General features: G+C 42.8%; 1 protein-coding gene across 4 annotated transcripts in view; it reads right to left on the bottom strand.

The window, feature by feature from the left end:
• SEC24B (SEC24 homolog B, COPII coat complex component) overlaps positions 1–6001 on the bottom strand; it is an 81337-nt gene extending 75336 nt beyond the window's left edge. For all 4 annotated transcript variants that reach the window (XM_074993460.1, XM_074993459.1, XM_074993457.1 and 1 more), the window contains exon 1: positions 5825–6001. In XM_074993460.1, coding sequence (XP_074849561.1) covers positions 5825–5921 — 97 coding nt within the window. In that variant the 5' untranslated portion in view covers positions 5922–6001. The remainder of the gene's footprint in view (positions 1–5824) is intronic.
• Between the last annotated feature and the right edge of the window lie 12938 nt (positions 6002–18939).

Raw genomic sequence — 18939 nt, forward strand, 5'->3', positions numbered from 1 at the left:
CAGTCACTGCCAAACACTTTGATCAGATGAATTTCTCATTTATTTTTCCCACTCTATTTGGGCTTTACAAGAGAAGTTGCTTGCATCAAATAGGCTTTCATCTTTGGCAAGACTACCATGCATCCATACATTCACAGAGAATCTTGTATTTTGAGTAACCTGTTCGTACTTAAACAAGTATACCTCAAAGCACAGAGTAAATCAGATTAAGTAATGTGCCCTCTAAGGGTTTGTCTACATAAAATACAGTACAGTACAACATAATACAAGAAAGTTGCACTTTTGTAAGATGTGTGATTTTTAAGGCCCATTCAGCTAAAACATTGCAAAAGACTGCAGACATTCTTATTTTGGATTTAAGTGAAACCAAAATAAGCCTAGTTTAAATTAAAAATGAGACCATGTAATCCTTGTAATGATTTAAAAGGTGATTTAAACGAAAGTGGTAAAACTTATGTATGCAGAGGAGGCCTCAAGCACAGTAGAACCCTGAGATACATGCACTCAAGTTGCACATATCTCAGGTTAACACAACTCTGAGTGGTGTGGAGCTGGTGCCTGGCTCCAGGCTCCCGCCACTCAGGGAAGCCTGGAAACTGATCAGTGCAGCAGTGCTGGTCAGTTTCCTGGCTCCTGCGCATGGCAGGCAGCCTGGAGCCAGGTCCTAGCTGCCCACCATTCAGCAGAGCAGGGAAAATGACCACTGCTGCTGTGCTTCTAAGTTTCCCGTCTCCTGTGAGTGGCAGGCAGTGGGGAGCCAGGCACCAGTGCCTCACCATTCACAGGAACGACAGCCAAGAGCCTGACAGGAATGGAGAAACCACTCCTGTCAAGGTGACAGCCTCCCTACTCCTATCCGGGGCAGCAAGAGTCAGGCTGCCACCACTGACAGGACAGGGAGACTAACCAGTGCAACAGCAGCACTGGTCAGTTTCCTCTCTCCTATGAGTGGTGAGCAGCCCAGAGCCAGACACTCAGCTTCCTGCCACTCACAGGAGACAGGCTCCCTGAGTTACACAAAATTTGACTTAAACAGGGTTGCACAAGAACACAACCTCTGCGTAAGTTGGGGATCTACTGTACACGTTCTGGGGAGGCAATCATTCCCAACTAAAGGCCTTCCTCGGAACAGTAGATTTTGGAACAGAAATCAGGTTTTGACAGTAGCCAGCACCTGATAGCTAAATTGATGGGTTGGAAAATTGACGGGTTGGAAAATTGACCTGTGTTATCACTGCAACTGGTCCTACACACACACACATCCAGGTACAGTCCTGACAAGGACTTCCACTATTAATAGTAGCTGTGGCCCAATTTGACCTCACAGTTCATAGCTGTTTATATAAGTATGCTAGACCACAGTAAATCTAACCAGTTGGTTCCTCTCACTCTCTTTTAATGTGCCCACTAGATGACTATTTTCTCTTTGAGGATAAACCACTTTCCCATGGTTCTCTTAAAATTATTAACACCCCAGAGAACTAATTTACAATCACAAAAAAACAACCCGTTGTTTGGGTCATGTTGAGTTACTATACTGTTTTTTCTGCCATTACCTCACTATGCAGCAGAGACATGACATGACAACATGTAGTTAGGTCAAAAGCAATAGGAGAATAGACGTAAATAGTGAGAGAGGCATCAGACACCAACGGATGCTGAGCCCACAGTTATTGATGATGATGATGACGATAAAAGGAGAAGTTTGACATTCTGAGTGCTGATGTATGACTTAACCTTAAGTTTGTGTTTAACACTGTTTGGCTTCAAAGGAAAGTGAACATGTCACATTTTGGCCATTTCATTTAAAGAACCAAACAGTTTACTAAGAAATTGAGAAATATTTCCAGATAAAAACACTGATTTATTTGAAGAGCAGTTTGAATACTGTAACTATAAACAAAATCAATGCACTACTCATTCAAGGCTGCCTTGCGATTAGTTGACAGAGCCTTTTGGAAATTACTTGTCATTGTGGTCGATAGATGAGGAAGAAAGGTACTGCAGAGCAAGATAATGTACACGGTGGGGACAGAAAATGGAGACAGAGTTTGAGAGGAGTGATGAGGGACTCAGGGAAGGTAAAAAATAAAAAGGTGAAAAAATAGCCACCTTCTCCAGAATGCCAGGCTGCCCTTTCAACAGCAACGTCTCTCTCTTTTGGCATTCTAATCTACTATTTTAGCACTAAAGCTATATTGAGAGTCTTTAAAAAAAAATACAAGGTGAGGTGAGAGTATTTGTTAGGTGAAAGTGCCAGTGCAAGGGCTACTGAATTTCTGAGAAACAAAATATCACAAGCAGTCCAGGAAACCTTAAAAATGCTGAGAAAGAATATATTGAAATACTGGCCAAAAGATGCCTTCACCTCTTTCCCAAGTAGCTTTCAGAGTAGAAAGCTAAGATGAGTAAAGCCCATGAAAACATTTTAAAATATTAAATGTAAAATTAAGGAGCCCTATGCTAACAGTAATGAGCTCCATTACGGGGCATATGAATAGGCTACTGATGACTTCACGTCCTCAGCAACCTGAAAAGATGCATCAACACCCTGCTAATGCATTCCCAATCATGGCTTGTTTTAGTTAAATATTTTTCATACCTTACCTTTATTGGCTTTATACCTGACAAATTTTGAGACATTTCATTGATGATGAGTATGTGTTAACTGCATTTGATTATCTAAATTACAGTCTTTTAAATTTCTTATACTGATTCCAAAAAATTAAAACTATTTAGAAGATGAATTTTGTAGTGCAGCACAGTGTGTGCCTCACCACCAAGAGAGAGGGTTGTATATAATACCAAAACTTTATTATGCCTTTTTAAAATTAGCACTGAAAAAACTGGGAACTCGTACAGACTGAATCACTACTCTATCTCCTATAATGTCTGGGCTGTATTTATTTCTAGTCTTAAACATAAGTTTTAGTGTGTGCAGTACCCACTTCTAACTTCACAAACACTTTTTGTTCTTTCACAACATGTGGCAGATTACAGGCATGAAAACTAAAGAATAAAATGACAATCATGTGCAGCCAAGCCAATAAAGGAAAAATGTATCTCACAAAACCAAATTTAAAAACTGTCCACCATGACTTTTAGATTTAAAAAAAAAAAAAAAAAATCCAGTCCTTTCCTAGCAAATATTACATCTATAGAGGAAAGGTTCCGGGCATTTAGGGCCCTATCCTCCAACAGTAATTCTACATCAAAAAGGAATGCATTATCTTTCCCTTATGTATAGTTACATAAAAACCTCTTAGATTACACAACACTTACCAGCTACTATGACATTTCAACTGAACAACAGTTTAAAATGTCTAACAGTTTAAAAATAATTACCTCTGTTTCACAAAATAGTTTCACAATTCACTTATCCAGTATTAGCTTAAAAAAGTTCAAAACATAAAATCTAAAATATGCCTAAATATTAAGTGTAATTATATAGAAAAAATGTCAATTACAAAATTAGAAACTAAAGTTCTTCAAACACCAACCAGGTCTCCAGGAATTCAAGAGTCCTAAACTTCCAAAGGAGCTTTTGGAACAAATTTTCAGATTTGCAAAACTTTTAAAGCCTGAAAATTAATAAAAAACTCACTAGTTATAGGTTAAATTTAAGATACTGCTTTGTTGATGCCTCACATTTTGTTAGAGACTACAAAGGTGAATGGACCTTGGTCCAGTAGATTATCTTATAAATATGAAAAAGTTGTTCATTCAAAGTGCTAAGTGTATTTAACAAATACGAAAAATACTAATATAACATACAATTATAATACTAATATAATATACTCATATAGCAGACTCCTAAAAACGGAGGGTAGATTACCTACAATCTCAAATTCGCACCTCTTGTCCATGCAATTTGACTGACCAAAGAAAGACATGGACCTAAAATAAGATCTGGGCTAATTGGGAATATACCCATACCTTGACGTTCCCTCAAGCAGAGGAGGCTCAGATTCATCACTCATTGGATCAGAGACAATTTATGAAGTGGTTGCAACTACAAAGATAAAGTGCCTTTACCAAACTATATCTTAATCATAATTCTACCTTTGTTCTTTTACCTTCCTCCATTTCCCACATTTTTATCATACAGTAAACCCTCAAATTATGTGGGGGTTGCACTCCTTCAGTAACTCAAATTTTCGCACAAGTCAGGGGGAGCTTGCAGGAACCAAGAAACTGACCAACCCACCAGGGCTCCTAGAATGGTGTGGAGCTGGGAACCAGGAGGTAGCCTGGCTTCAGTCTCCCTGCCACTTGTGGGACCTGGGAAACTGACTAGCTCATGACTGGTCAGTTTCCTGGCTCCTGAAAGTACAGGGGAGCCAGGAATCACCCTGCTGCTTGGTTCCCAGCTCCCCACCCACTGCAGGAACTGCAAGTCTGACCAGCTCATGGTCCTGCTAGCAGTGAAGAGAGGGGATTACTGTACTGCTGACCTGCTCTTTGAAAACTTTACTCTTATGTATTCTTTACTCTTTCAAACAAATATTGCATATTACATCAAATGGTCTCTAGGGACGCACAAAAACAAAGATAACTGGGTTTGGATAACTGAGAAAAACATATGTGAAGATTTCATGGTGCTTCTCATTGATGTTTAGCCAGCTTAGCAGAGCTGCTGGAAGATGGATCTAGCTGTAAAGCTCCACAGAACTCTTTAGCCAAATCTTAGGATTTCTAGACAAGTGCTACTGCTGCACCAAACTGACTACACAAAAGCGCTATCATATACACAAACAAAAAAAGTATCTATTTTAATTGTGATCTCAGATATCACTTGTAACATTATAAAAAACCTTCCTAAAGAAATGTACTTTAAATTAGACTACCTCTTGAGTATTTACATTTCCAACATCTTAAGTTTTTAACACAGCAGTTCCTTAAGTATTGGAAAAAATCATGTATAGTCTGAATTCATATTATAGTATTGCCTTCATTAGGCGTCACTTTTCAGCCAGAAAGTTGCCTTCAGCAACGTGCTCAGTAATTTTATTTTCAAATATTTAGTGAGAAAATCTTAAACTTGGATTCAAGACTGATCAGCTAAGCAAAATAAGACATTTTTGAAAGACCCAAGCTTCGGTGAATAATCAATCAGGAAAAATTGAATAACTGGGAAGAAAACTATTAAGACAAACAAAAGGCAAGCCAATTTTACAAAATACTCTTTTGAGAAGAGCTACCTATCCAGTACACGTTGCTAAAGTATGTACCATGTGAATGATTCCTAACTTCTTTTCATACCGGTAAAAAAAAAATCACTAAGGATCTTTCACATTTCAATTACACACCTGATTAATTCAGACACTTCAGGCTCCCTTCTCAATCATCCGATGTAACAAAAAACACCAACTATTTTCGTTTTGATATGCCCAGACAGCTGCACATACACGTCTATGAAACTAAAAGTCACTCCTGCAAGGCTCTCCATATTGCCAAATATGTCACCCCAACCTGCAAATCACGCGTGTCCCTGAAATCCTCTCCCTCCCTCACACTCTTCTGTTACAGCCGCTCTGCCCCTCGTCCCAATCCCCCCACGGCCCTCCTCCAGCCCAGCCCCCTAGTCCCAACCCGCCCCCCCAGCCCTCTCTAGCCAAGGCCTCCTGTCCCAGTCCCTCCTCTAACCCAGCCCCGACCCTCCTCCATCCCAGCCACTTCATTCCAACCACCTCACTCCAGCTCCCCTCCCACCGCACTCCTGCAGCCCAGCCCAGCCCCATTCTCCACCCCCGTCACCACTGGTAGCGCCCCCCAAGCCCGGCTAGTCCAGCCCCGGCCTATATCCCGGGCCTCGGCTCCTCACCGTTTTGACAGGGCGGCGTCGTGGGCGGGGCGGCGGGAGCTCTGGGCCCTCTGGGGGCTGCGGCACTGTGCGAGGGGATCCCGGCGGGCGCCGACATAGCTCCCCGCTACGCCGCTGCCTCTGACCCGGCGGCCGTGCCGTACGTCATCAACGGAACCGACCCTGAAACGCGCAGCCGCAGCCTTCCGCCCTGGAACTGGTGCGCGAAGAAGCGAAAGCCCGGAGCCCCTGCCACAGCCCACAGCGCCCCCTAGCGCCCCCTGCCAGCCCTGCGCCACAGCCCCGATCCTACCGCCACAGTCCGCAGCGCCCCCTAGCGCCGCCTGCCAGCCCTGCGCCACAGCCCCGCTTCTACCGCCACAGTCCGCAGCGCCCCCTAGCGCCGCCTGCCGCTTTGTCCACAGCCCTCCCTAGTGCCCTCTCCAAAGTGCTACCCCACAGACATCTCTTGCCCTTCCAACCACATCTCATATGGATATACAAGTCTTGGCCTTACCTCTCCAGGTCCCAGTGCAGCCTTTTTACTGTATCTGCTCCATGGAGCCTCCCCTCTTGCTTTTCTCCTGCACCCTTCCCCTTAGATTTGAGCCTTGATGATCAGGGTGTGGAGTCCTTCAGCACTGGCCCCTTTCCTGTCCCCTCTCCAGTTGGAGTGTTCCTGAAGATTACAGCGGTAATAGTAAAGCTTTGTGAAGTATCTGGTTTCTGAGGTAAGAGAGGAAAAGTCCATGCAGAGATATGGAAGTGGTGCTGATCCTGGCAGAGCACTAATTTCAGTTTTCAGCTGGATTTAAGATAGGCAGAACACATGAGACTGATCTTGTCTGTTGGTGGTTACTAAGCCAAGGGAACAGTCACAATCTTCAGGCTAGACAGAGATCATAGAATCAAGAGGTCACTGAGTCCAGCCCCCCTGCTTCAAGCAGAATCAACCCCAGTTAAGTCATCCCAGCCAGGACTTTGTCAAGCCAGGACTTAAAAACCTCTAGGGATGGAGATTCCACCACCTCTCTAGGAAACCGATTCCAGTGCTTCACCACCCTCCTGCTGAAATAGATTTTCCTACTATCAAACCTACTCCTCTCCTTCTGTAACTTCAGACCATTGCTCCTTGTTCTGCTATCTGTCACCATGGAGAACAGTTTCTCTCCATCCACTTTAGAGCTTCCCTTCAGGAAGTTGAAGCTGCCAAGATGGACTAAAGGTGCTTTGGTCACTGTGACTTCATGTTCTTCCAACAGCAGCTGTGAACTCAACAGCACTTCTCCCAGTGGGATGCCTAATGGTAAAACAGAGAAGCAGATATCATGCCCATCCTGTTCTGGAGTCTACCAACATCACCTCAGTTTTATTCAGATTGAACTTCAGCCAGCTCTCTCTCACCCCACCCCACATCCTGGCTGGCTTGGATGAGACACAAATACAGAACCGGGTGTCATTAGCCTACTGAAAGCAGGGCATGTCTGCTGATTAGCCCCCCCCCCCCCCTTTAGCACCATATAGACACTGAACAGAAGAGGGAACAAGATCTAACCCTGTGGGACTCCATAACAGCACTAGTAGAAGCAATTGTCCAAACAATTGTGTGAGATCACTCATGAAACACCTAACAACAATTATTTCTATTCCACTCCTACTCCCATCACCTGAAAGTAAACAACGTTTAGTGACAATTGGTATCAAAGGCAGTGATAGCACTAATAGGCTATGTCTACACGTGAAGCCAACATCGAAATAGCTTATTGCGATGTAGCAACATCGAAATAGGCTATCTCGATGAATAACGTCTACACGTCCTCCAGGGCTGGCAACGTCGATGTTCAACTTCAACGTTGCGCGGCACCACATCGAAATAGGCGCTGCGAGGAAATGTCTACACGCCAAAGTAGCACACATCGAAATAAGGGTGCCAGGCACAGCTGCAGACAGGGTCACAGGGCGGACTCAACAGCAAGCCGCTCCCTTAAAGGGCCCCTCCCAGACACACTTGCACTAAACAACACAAAATACACAGAGCTGACAACTGGTTGCAGACCCTGTGCCTGCAGCATGGATCCCCAGCTGCCGCAGCAGCAGCCAGAAGCCCTGGGCTAAGGGCTGCTGCCCACGGTGACCATAGAGCCCCTCAGGGGCTCGAGAGAGAGCGTCTCTCAACCCCTCAGCTGATGGTCGCCATGGCGGACCCCGCTATTTCGAAGTTGCGGGACGCGGAACGACTACACGGTCCCTACTTCGACGTTGAACGTCGAAGTAGGGCGCTATTCCCATCCCCTCATGGGGTTAGCGACTTCGACGTCTCGCCGCCTAACGTCGAAGTTAACTTCGAAATAGCGCCTGGCGCGTGTAGCCGTGACGGGCGCTATTTCGAAGTTAGTGCCACTACTTCGAAGTAGCGTGCACGTGTAGACACGGCTATAGCGTGATAGAGTGTTTGTTAGCAGAGGGAGATTATAACAGGATGGCCTATCCCCCTGCACTGGAGAGACAGGGGCTAAGCTAACCTGAACATGAGCATGAACTCCACCTGAGAGAAATCAGGTATTTCCCCATACAGGGGAAAATGGTTCCAGTAAAGAAGGGAATAATAGGCCTAAGTAGTGATAAAGCTTAGCTGTTGTGCAAACGTGTAGGATGCCCTTTAGGTAGGGAAATCTGTGAGACAGCCTCACTAAGGAGGTAAGCAATGCATAGACTCACAGAGGAACTTAAGAAACTTGATCACAAGTGACTTGGGGAAAGTGCAGCAGTGGTAAAGTAACAGTTATAGGGTATGTCTATACTGTAACATCTGCAAACCAAAATGATGGAGGAAATAAGAAATGCGTTAGTGACGCTGTTGTAAGCCTATTGTTATAAAACTTTATTATAGCAAATTATTTATAGGCCACTATATGCAAATGTGAAATCAGAAAGAAGCAATGTTGTAAAATGGCACCAAAGCAATGAATCCAATAAAAATGTGTTTAAATTACTCATTCACAGTAGACTGAATAAAGCCTTCAAAATATTATGTCAGAGCAATCCTTTGCTGGCTCCAGGGAATGGACTAAATTTAGTTTAACAGGCCTTCCCCAGCTCTGTCTGTAAGTCACTGCATGTAATTGGCTGCAGTGATATTCACATAAATGTTCAACAACTCTTTAAAGACTTTAGAATAATCCCAAAACAGTTTAAACTTTAAAAAGTTCTGTATTTATTTTTTGTACTGTCATTTCTGAGAGGTTGGTTCAAAGTTGCCCCTTTTGCTGTCAACTATCTGCATTGTTGGACTTGCTTAAATGGTTGTAGGTTTCCTACGTTGTATATAAACTTGGGGGTTTTTCTTTTGTAGCTTTGGGGTTTTCCCCAATGATACAATTGTATTAGATGGACTTTTTAGCCAGACAGGTTACAGCGTTGCTAATGATGATGTTTAACTTTCTGTATAACAAAGAAAAATCCTTACACAAACATTAGCCAGATATCACATTAATCAGCACACGTGAAACAAAGCAGCGTTCTCATGAAAGGCATCCAAAAATGAGAGAATCCCATGAAAAACTTAAAAGGGTCATTTTGGAGCTTGTAGTATATTCCCAATCTATCTTCATGAAAAATTTACATGGTATTCAAAGTTTTCTCTGTCTAAATTTGTTATTCTAATTTTTTGTTTCCACAAAATAAAGTTTTAATCTCCTGCTAAACTGTAAATTTTGACTCAACTTTATGGAGTTTGCAATCTGAGCTATTATAACAAATTGGGTTTGATAATGGTATGTAGACAATTGCAAAGTAGGTAAATGCCATTTCAGTGGCTCTTACAAGGCTGTGAAATTCTAAGCTATGGTTTGATTTTATTTTAATTCCACAATTTTCAGACTAAATAATTAAGGGGTATATTTCCTAGGCACTAAGAGGGCCTCCAGGGCTGCTTGTTATTTGTGATTATTATTACTGTATTATTTGTGAAGCTACAGATTAACACAGTTACCCCGAGACTTTTTGCTATCGTATAATTATTCTTGGAAGGGGAACCCAGTAAAAATAAAAAAAAAATAAATAAAACTGAATCTACACCAAAGGGTTTGGCTTAGCTTTTACTGGTAAAATTATTTCAGTTAAAAGTCACATCTCTTCCTTAGGAGAAGGGGCACTTTGCAACTGGCAGCTGCCAGTTGTAAATAATGCCCTTGCACTGGGCTGAACAGAGTGGTCCTGTCTCTGGCTGCCCCTGAGGTCCAACACACTGTGTCATGCTTCATTGCCTCCACAGCAGCTCACGTATATGTCTGGCACCCACAAAAGTTTAATCTGGTCCTGACTCTGATGCCAGCCCAAAGATCCCATCATGCTTGGTCCAAGCTGGCTGTTTGCCCAAGGCTTCTGGCTGCCAGCTCTGCTGTTTTGTCCTGCCTGCCAGGGGCAATAGGTCAAAGGAGGTGCATCTCCACGTCCGAACTTCAAAAATTGATCCAGCTCCTCTCCCTCCTGTGGCCAACCTCACATGCATGGTGAACTAGCTTTGTTATTTGAATCTGTGTAAAGAGAGTGGATTCTTCTTATACAGTACTTTAAAACAACCTGTGTGAACTGTGTACCACTAGTGGTACATGCACTAGCTCACAGAGCTGACAAGTTCCATGATCAGGTCTTACTCTTTGAAATCAAGTATATAAAATGCAGAATTAAAGTTAACTATTGATTTTGACCTTCCGTGTTTAGCTCTGTTATACAGTGCTTGATTTTTCAATTTCACTGTTGTGTTAATAAGTTGTTGGGGAGTGTGTGTCTTTTATAGAATATATAGATTATGTGTAGGGAGAGATTTGTGTTTTCTCAGATGTTTATCCATCCTGCAGTTATTACATTAGTCTATTGCTATGGAAATTATTGTGATATCTAAACTAGTATTTAATATGCTCCCATTATAAAACTACAGTGCTAAAGTCAAAGAAAATGTAGTTTTGATGTTTAATTATTTTAAATATTGTTTTCCAAAGCTTAATGAACTGTTTTCCATGTATAGCATTTAGGCTGTGATTAAATCCATTTACTGCTAGCAAACCCAGATGTTCTAGCAGTTAACATATCAGCCCCACAAGGTAATTCTGTCATAAACTCAAATCCATTATGAATTGGGATGCATTTGCAAGAACTGGATATTAAATCTTGGAGCAGTTAATGCAACCAGTAACAGAAGAGTTGCCTTGCTTAATCAGATCATCGGTTCACCTAGTCTAGTATCCTGTTAAATGACTGAGGAAGGGAAAAAACGTGGCCATCATGCAGCTTGCCATTCATGCAGTGCTGTGGAAAAAATTATTTCCAGACCTTAGCAGTCAGTGATCTTATTCCCAGGGCTAGGTCTAGACTGCAGACTTCTGTCGGGAGACTGGAGGTCTTGAGGCAGAAATCTGCCGCATTGGAAACATTCTGCCAACATCCCTGTCTTCTTCTTTGACGAGAAAGAAGGGATGTGTCAGTAGAGGGAGCTTCCCTGACATCTGGCCCCGTGTAGCACCAAATGCCAGAAAAACCTCTTCCGACAGAACTGTCAGCAAGAAATACGCAAATTGCGTACTGCATTTGTGTATCTTTTGCCAACAGCTCTTGGCAATCTAGACACAGATCTACAAAGTCCAGTTTCCTTTCTATCCTTTAATTCCCATAAATTCAAGTATTATTGTTCATACAAATATTCAACCATTTAACACTTTGTCAGAATTGTTTTGAAGTAATATATTTAGTGCAACAAAGTATACTACTGTGGTTAAGGATCTGATCCTGCAAACACAAACTGTGGTGTTTATTATAATGAGTAATTTAATTACTAACAGTAAATACAGCATCTAGGGGCATTCACAGCATTGACATTGCTGATGGTTTTTGTTGGAAATAATGCAATTTTGACCATTGCTGGCAGTTTCATAATTACACAGAAAGTTCCAGCTCTCACAAGAATTTGGGGTAGCAAAATATGAGTGAACCTTTTCACCCCACAATATCCTATAGCCTAATTGAAAATGCATTACATTTACAAGCCCAGAGGTCATAAGTTAGGAGGATTTCAAATATCAGAAGGTAGCCCAAAATTATATTAAATCTTTCCCCTGGAATCTAGTGATTTTTGGGGAACAATCTTGTGATTTGGGGGAGGAGTGATAACTCATGACCTTTGGGGGGCTGGGAGTACTAAATGTAAATAAGCAGCGTCTGTATCTGTAAAACAGCCTTGCAAGTTTGCTCACTGAGATGTGATAGTACTAGCTTTTGAAGGGCTGACATTCATACTGACAAAGTCTCTTTAAAGAATTAGTTTCAAGGAGCAGATCCTTATATTGGCTTCTGCTGTCATCCGCTGACCCATAGGCAGAGGTAAGGCTTTGGAAACAATACCAAACTTAGGCCTTGCTCCTGTATACACTGAAGCATATGCTAATTTTAAATACAGAAATAGTCCCATGCACTTCACTGAGACTACAGTATTCTTGATTAGAGTAGAGCGTGTGTGTCTGCAGCACCAGAGCTTCAGTTTAGGGTTGCCAAGTGTCCAGTTTTTGACTGGAATGCACAGTTAGAGAGGACTCTCATACTTATGGTCAACACTGTTGACCAAGCCATTAAAAATCTGGTTGGTGGCGCAGCAGGAGCCCAGGACTAAGACAAACTCCCTACCAATCATGGCTCTGCACAGCTCTCAAAAATGGAAGTTACGTCCCTGCAGGCCCTAGCTATAGGGAGGCTCTTAGCACTGCACCCACCCTAAATACCAGCTCTCCAGCTCCCATTGGCTGCATGCGAAGGCAGCATGCGGAGCCTTTCTGACAGGCCACCCATTCACCTAGGGGCTGCAGGGACTTAGAGACTGCTTCCTGGGAGCTGCTTTAAGTGCCACTGGGACTCAACACCCCGAGTCCCCTCCCACATCCCCATCCCCTTCTCCAGCCAGGAGTCCCCTCCTGCACCCAAAACACCCTCTTACAGCCTGCACACTCTCACAATCCAATACCCTACCCCAGCCTGAGCCCTCTTCTGTACCCCAAAGCCTCATCTTCAGCCTCCCCACCCTCCACAGTCCTCCCTTTTAAATCCCACAGGTAAAAGTGACTTGAGGGTAAGGGAGAGTGATGGGAAGAGGGGGGCTTGGAGCCAGGGGCAGGGCAACCCTACTTTAGTTACATCGTTATTACAATAACCAGTGTGGTCAGAATATGAGGAAAGTATTGGGAATAAGATTTCACCCATTTACCATTTTTTCTTTTATTTTGGAGAGATGAATCCACACTAACGTTTGGAGCTCCCTGATGGACAGGAGCCAATATGCTACTGTTGCAGTTGGAGTTGTCCTGCAAATGGAAGAAAAGAGAGGAAAGGGTTTGATTTCTTTTTTTCTCTGTGATGTTTAAAGAAGGTTTGGAGTCTTTTTTTTTCCTTGTTTTTATGAGGTTTAGCTGATGAGTAAATCAGGTCTTCTCTGCTCTGAAAACTCTACCACGAATAAGGAATTAGTGATATGATATCACAAGATCTGAGAGCAGCGTTCCCCATAAACTGAATGCTTGGGCAGCTGCCCAGGAGAGATTCAGGTGCTGCCCAGCTGATTAACCAAGTGCCCACAGCCCCCCACAGTTGCTAGCATGTGTTACTGTTGGTGGTACACATCTACACATGCCTTGGTGTACATAGCAATATTTATTCCCCCCCCCATGGAAAAAATTAGAGGGAACACTGCTTGATAGAATAAAAGTTCAATAACTGAGACGAGACTTTTAGTGAGACTGCCCAAAATGTTGTGCTGTTTTTGACAGTCATTTAAGATGTTGGGTGGACATCTCTGATGTTTCAGAGTCTCTCCCCCTTCAGTAAGACTCAGGAGGAGGCCACAGTAATATGCTCTAAAACATCCAGGCGATCCACAGCAAAACAACCAGAGTGAAACATAAAACTCCTTATGATTCTAAGGGGGAAAAGCAAGCAAGAGAAAAGCCACTTTAAGCAATGGGAAGGGGTACAATACAGGTGCTAACATGGGGACAAAAAAGAGACAGCTTTAGTGCTTCCCTTTATAAGAGCAACTGGGGAGGCAGAAAGCAGTGGGACCATCAGCACAGATTAAGGCATTTCTGAGGCCCTAAATTGCACCCCTGCTTCAGTGGTGCAGCTTCTGGAGGCTTTCAGGGGTGCTCACCAATGCTCCTTCATGTCCTTGAAATACTCACTGCCTTCCTTAGTCCAACCCATTCCACACTGATCCCATCTCCATCTATTGCAGACCACTTCTTTGAACAGCTGTAAAGTTAGTGCAAAACTGGCAGAGCTGATTCTTCACGTGTCCACCTGGCTTAGGCCTGTCCTACTGTTTCTTTGGGTGTGTCTAGCTGGCACCAAGGGGCTGCACGACATTCAGGCTCCAGTTCTCAAAAATCAGTTGGAGGTCACCTTTCTAAATCCAAAAGGACCATTGGCATTATACATACACAATGGTACCTTCAACTTACCTCCTCTATGCTGCTTAGACCCCTCTTACAGAAAAGGTCGTGCCATCATGTATAATAAGATTGTTCAAACGGGAAAGACTTTGGAGGCTCAGTGACCTAGTCAGGCCTTTCGGTAACCGAAAAAGTAAGAAATGGCTAATACCAAGAAGAGCTGATAATAGAGACGGGATGCCTATGAAGGGAAGTATTGTCCTCTGTGACGGCTAAATCTAAGCAAAAGCATACACAGTGCTGTTCGTGAGATTCTGATAATTGGATTTGTTTCCTTTCCACTTTGAGACCCAAACATACTACAGCTTGAACCCCTCTAAGCTGGCACCCTCAGGACCTGACTGGTGCTGAAAGAGAGAATTTGCAGGACGACAGGAGGTCAGTATTGTATAACATCATTACCAACATTTCCACTGCTTTCTGGGCTCTAAGAAGACATATGGGGTAAATTAGAGCTGAACAACAGCACAGAACACTGAGAGCCAGGCCTGGTGACTGTAAAAACTCAGCTCACCCATGATAAGTAGCCATCTGGGTAACTAAAATGATGCCAGATCACGGATGTTACCAGGCAAGAGTGTGCTGTACTAGAGAGGTTCAACCTGTATAGAAATGATCCTTCTGCTGTGATCAGAACAAGTTGACCTTGAGTTTATGAAATACGTCAGTTGTAAATGATTACAAGTTTGTTCTTCCAGTAATATTTATTGAGCTTTGTAACAATAATAAACCACTGGAAGATTTATTGCCTGACATTTTACACATTTTCCCATTAAAAATGTGCCCTAGTTGTCTAATGCAATGGAGCTCCTACCTTCTTTCATGTGACTCCTCATATGCTTTTTGCCCCTAAAGCTACCCTTGCTGTTTGTGATGAAAGAACAATATAGTGCAAATCAGTGAAACTATAGTTAGAAAGAAATTACTTCAGATATATCTCCAGGAATGACCCCTCTCCATCTGTATGTTGGCAGGACATAGCAAACCCTTTAACAGAAACAAAACACAATTCAGTCTTTTCTGTGGGTTATAACCCTGCAAACACATGTTTCACTATGCATGTTGTAAACACAGGGCCTGCAGAGCTAATGCATGATAGCCTACTTAGTTTCAAAGGGATTTCTCACGTGAGTGAGATCATGCGAACTGTAGATCAAACCGTTCAAAAAGTAAACTATAAGATAATTAACCCAGTAAAAGCACAATTGAAGCTCAAAAGGACCATGCTGTGGATTAGCAGTTTCTTGGGAACTATAAACACCCAGGGTTCTGTGGTCTTAGTTTAGAAACTCTGGTGTTCTGTATATAGTGATTTCTAAACAACTTCAGAAGCTGAAACTGGCCAAATCTTTATGTGAAGAGACTTCTGCTCTCAAATGGATTGAGAAATTCCTTCCACAAGACACTTTGCAACACTTGGATAGCTTGTCGTGTCAACAAGCACGATTGCATGGAACTGATCAGGGCCAGATTTTCCATTGAGTATTCCCAGTTTGTTCTGCTGAAGCCAATGGGAAATAAAATATATACAATTACCTCTTATTAGGAAAAGCTTCACCCACATCATGTTATTCTATAACTTCTTGTTTTAGGAGTTGTGCAACTTTTTCTGAAGTATCTGGCACTGGCTGCTCATGGAGTAGTACCATGAATTAGATAGATTACTGGTCTTGCTTGTCATGGCAATATTGTGGTATATCGTATAAGTGGTAAATCTTTATCTTTTTAAAGTGACCGGGACATAACTGAAGTTCTGCTTCATCAAATCAGTCCGATTTTGCCCAGAGAAGTCCTGCTGGGTTTCAGGGGGACAAAGTGAGGAATGCACTACTCCGTGTAGGGAGGTAGGCAGGGTCTAGCTCTTGAATAAATTGTAGATTTCTAAAACAGAGGCTGCTCAAAATGATGACACAATGTTTGAGCCACAAATTGTGTTCACAGACAGCCTCTATTTTCACATTTCAAGTAAACACTAAGTAGCCCTTAAAGAGAAACTTTATTTCAAACCAATTTTAAGTTTTAAAGTCTCATATCTGTAAAATACTATTAAAAAATCCAATAGGCAGAGGTTAATTGTGTTGTAGCTATCCTAACTCAGATATCTCTTCTCTGTAACAGAGAGAAAGCCGTGCTAGTCTATATACTATCAAAACAAAAAAAGCAGTGAAGTCGCACTTTAAAGACTAACAAAATAATTTATTAAGTGAACTTTCATGGGACAGACCCACTTCTTCAGACCATAGCCATATCAGAATAGTCTCAATATTTAAGGCATAGAGAACCATATTTGGCTTAATCTAATTCTTGACTCTCCCCCATCCCTCTGCTCTCTGGTTTGCTCACCTTGATGATTTTTTTCTGATTTGTCAACCTTGATTACTGTTTTGGTTCTCTATGCCTTACATATTGAGACTATTCTGATATGGCTATGGTCTGAAGAAGCGGGTCTGTCCCATGAAAACTCACCTAATAAATTATTTTGTTAGTCTTTAAAGTGCTACTTTACTGCTTTTTTGTTTTGATCTCTTCTCTGTGTGTATGGAAGAGAGATGGGATGGGAGTCATGGGATTCTTCCCAGTAGTTACCCCCAATTTAATTTTGTTTTGCATGGAATGGAAATAGCATGTTAACTTTCATTGAATTAAATAGGTGTTCACTAGATACTAGGTTACCTGACAGGCAATCAGTCTAGCAAATATTTGTATTGGCCAGTAACAACATTTTGTTGTATGGTACTAGGGCAGGATAACAATAGTTGTAAAAGTGAACTGTGTCTATAAGCAATAGTTTCTCTTCAATAATAAGTAGCACACTGAACTCAAAATATATTTTCCAGATGTTCTTCACTGTCCGCTGTTGCTGGGGCCATAAGATGTTTTCTTTCATACATTTTGTATTACCAGAGGATGTCAAATTTAGCAGTTACTATAACCTAAACTTGTGCAGAGAACAGTGGCAAGGAAAATAATGTGACAAATTTAAAACTACAGCCTTACAACCAGGTATTTTCTTTACAGCGCTTTGCAGTGTTGGATTGGGCATTTCGCAAGCTTTAAAAGTTGCCCTGTCGGTCAAGGGTAAAGAAGGTAATGAGGTTCATAAACATCTCTGAACTTGTGTAAACCAAAGTTAGGTCAAATGGCCAATATCTAAAATCAGCTCAGTTGGTGAGTTCTCTTCAGATAAGGAACCTGAGTCTGGCTCTCATTCACAAAAGCATTTAAGCATATGCTAAACTTAAGTTAAATGTGACTTAATCATTTTCCTCATGGCACATTTTAAGGGGACATAGCCTCTTTGCAGATGAATTGTTACCCAGATTAATCTTCAGTTAAGTCCTTTAGGTGCTCTACCTCAGGGGTGGCCAACCAGTTAGGGACTAAGAGCCACAGATAGAGTTCAAAGAGCCACATATTCAGTCCTTGAGGAGGCCATTTAGAGGTCTGGGGCAAATAGATTAAAAAAAAAAATTCCATCAGGGATGGTGCTTGGTCCTCCTGAGAGAGGTCAGGGGACTGGACTTGATGACCTCCCAAGGTCCCTTCCAGTTCTATGGGATGAGTATCTCCATATATTTATCTATCTATGTAACCCTATACATTAGATATAGATAAAAATAAATATCTGTAGATAGTCGAATATAAATACTTAATGTGTAGCTCAATGCCCTCTCCCTCACCCTCTCCTCTAACTCAACGTCCTCCCCCTCCCCCAGAGCCAGGCACCCCCAGCCCCCACTCTAACTCATCATCATCAGAAACCATGGGCTCAGCGCCCGTTGGTGTCTGATGCCTCTCTCTAGATGTCAGCAACTTACCAGAACTGCCACCGCTGCTGCCGCCACATGCTTCTCCCACCAAGCGCAGGGGCTCATGCACAGAGCAGCGGATAGCACTCCTGGCGTGCAGCTCCAAGCAGAAGCCACATTTAATGACTCAAAGAGCTGCATGCAGCTTGAGAGCTGTGGGTTGGCCACCCCTGCTCAATCTGGATACTCATCACTGAAGCTTTTGCCACTTATATGATAGACAGTGTAGCACAGAGTGGGCAAGATACGGCCTGCGGGCCAGACGTGGCCTGCCTAACACTCAGGTCTGGCTCAGAGGCTGCACCTGGCCTGCATACTATTTATATCCTGCTGCTGGGGTTGTGATGAGGGCTGCAAGCCCATTAAATAGCAGCAATTTAAAGGCTCTGGTCACGTGGTTCCCAGCCCCTGCAGTTACCATATTGCCAGGCCACTTCTTAGGGTTTCTGTGGCTATTTAAAAGCCTGTGGCTCCCAGCCCCTGCTGCTGTGCTGACAATGGTGGGACTGGGAGCTGCGAGCACAGTAGTCAGGGCCGAGCATCCCTTCAAATAATTAGAAGCCCTGTTGCACCTGATAGACTAACAGATATATTGGAGCATGAGCTTTCGTGGGAAAAGGCCCTCTTCATCAGATGCATACTTCAAATAACATGAATTTAAAGGGCTTGCAGCTCCCAGCCCCCATTGCTACTGTACTGCCTGGCCAGCACCTGGGGTTCCTGCAACTATTGAAAAAGCCTGTGGCTTCCAGTACCCACCGCTACCCTAGTAGTGGAATATAAATAGTATATGGTCCACAAGCAGCCTGTGGGCAGGGTTCAGCCTATGGGTCATATC

This window comes from Carettochelys insculpta, chromosome 4 (genome assembly GCF_033958435.1).
Source record: "Carettochelys insculpta isolate YL-2023 chromosome 4, ASM3395843v1, whole genome shotgun sequence".
Lineage (NCBI taxonomy): Eukaryota > Metazoa > Chordata > Testudines > Carettochelyidae > Carettochelys > Carettochelys insculpta.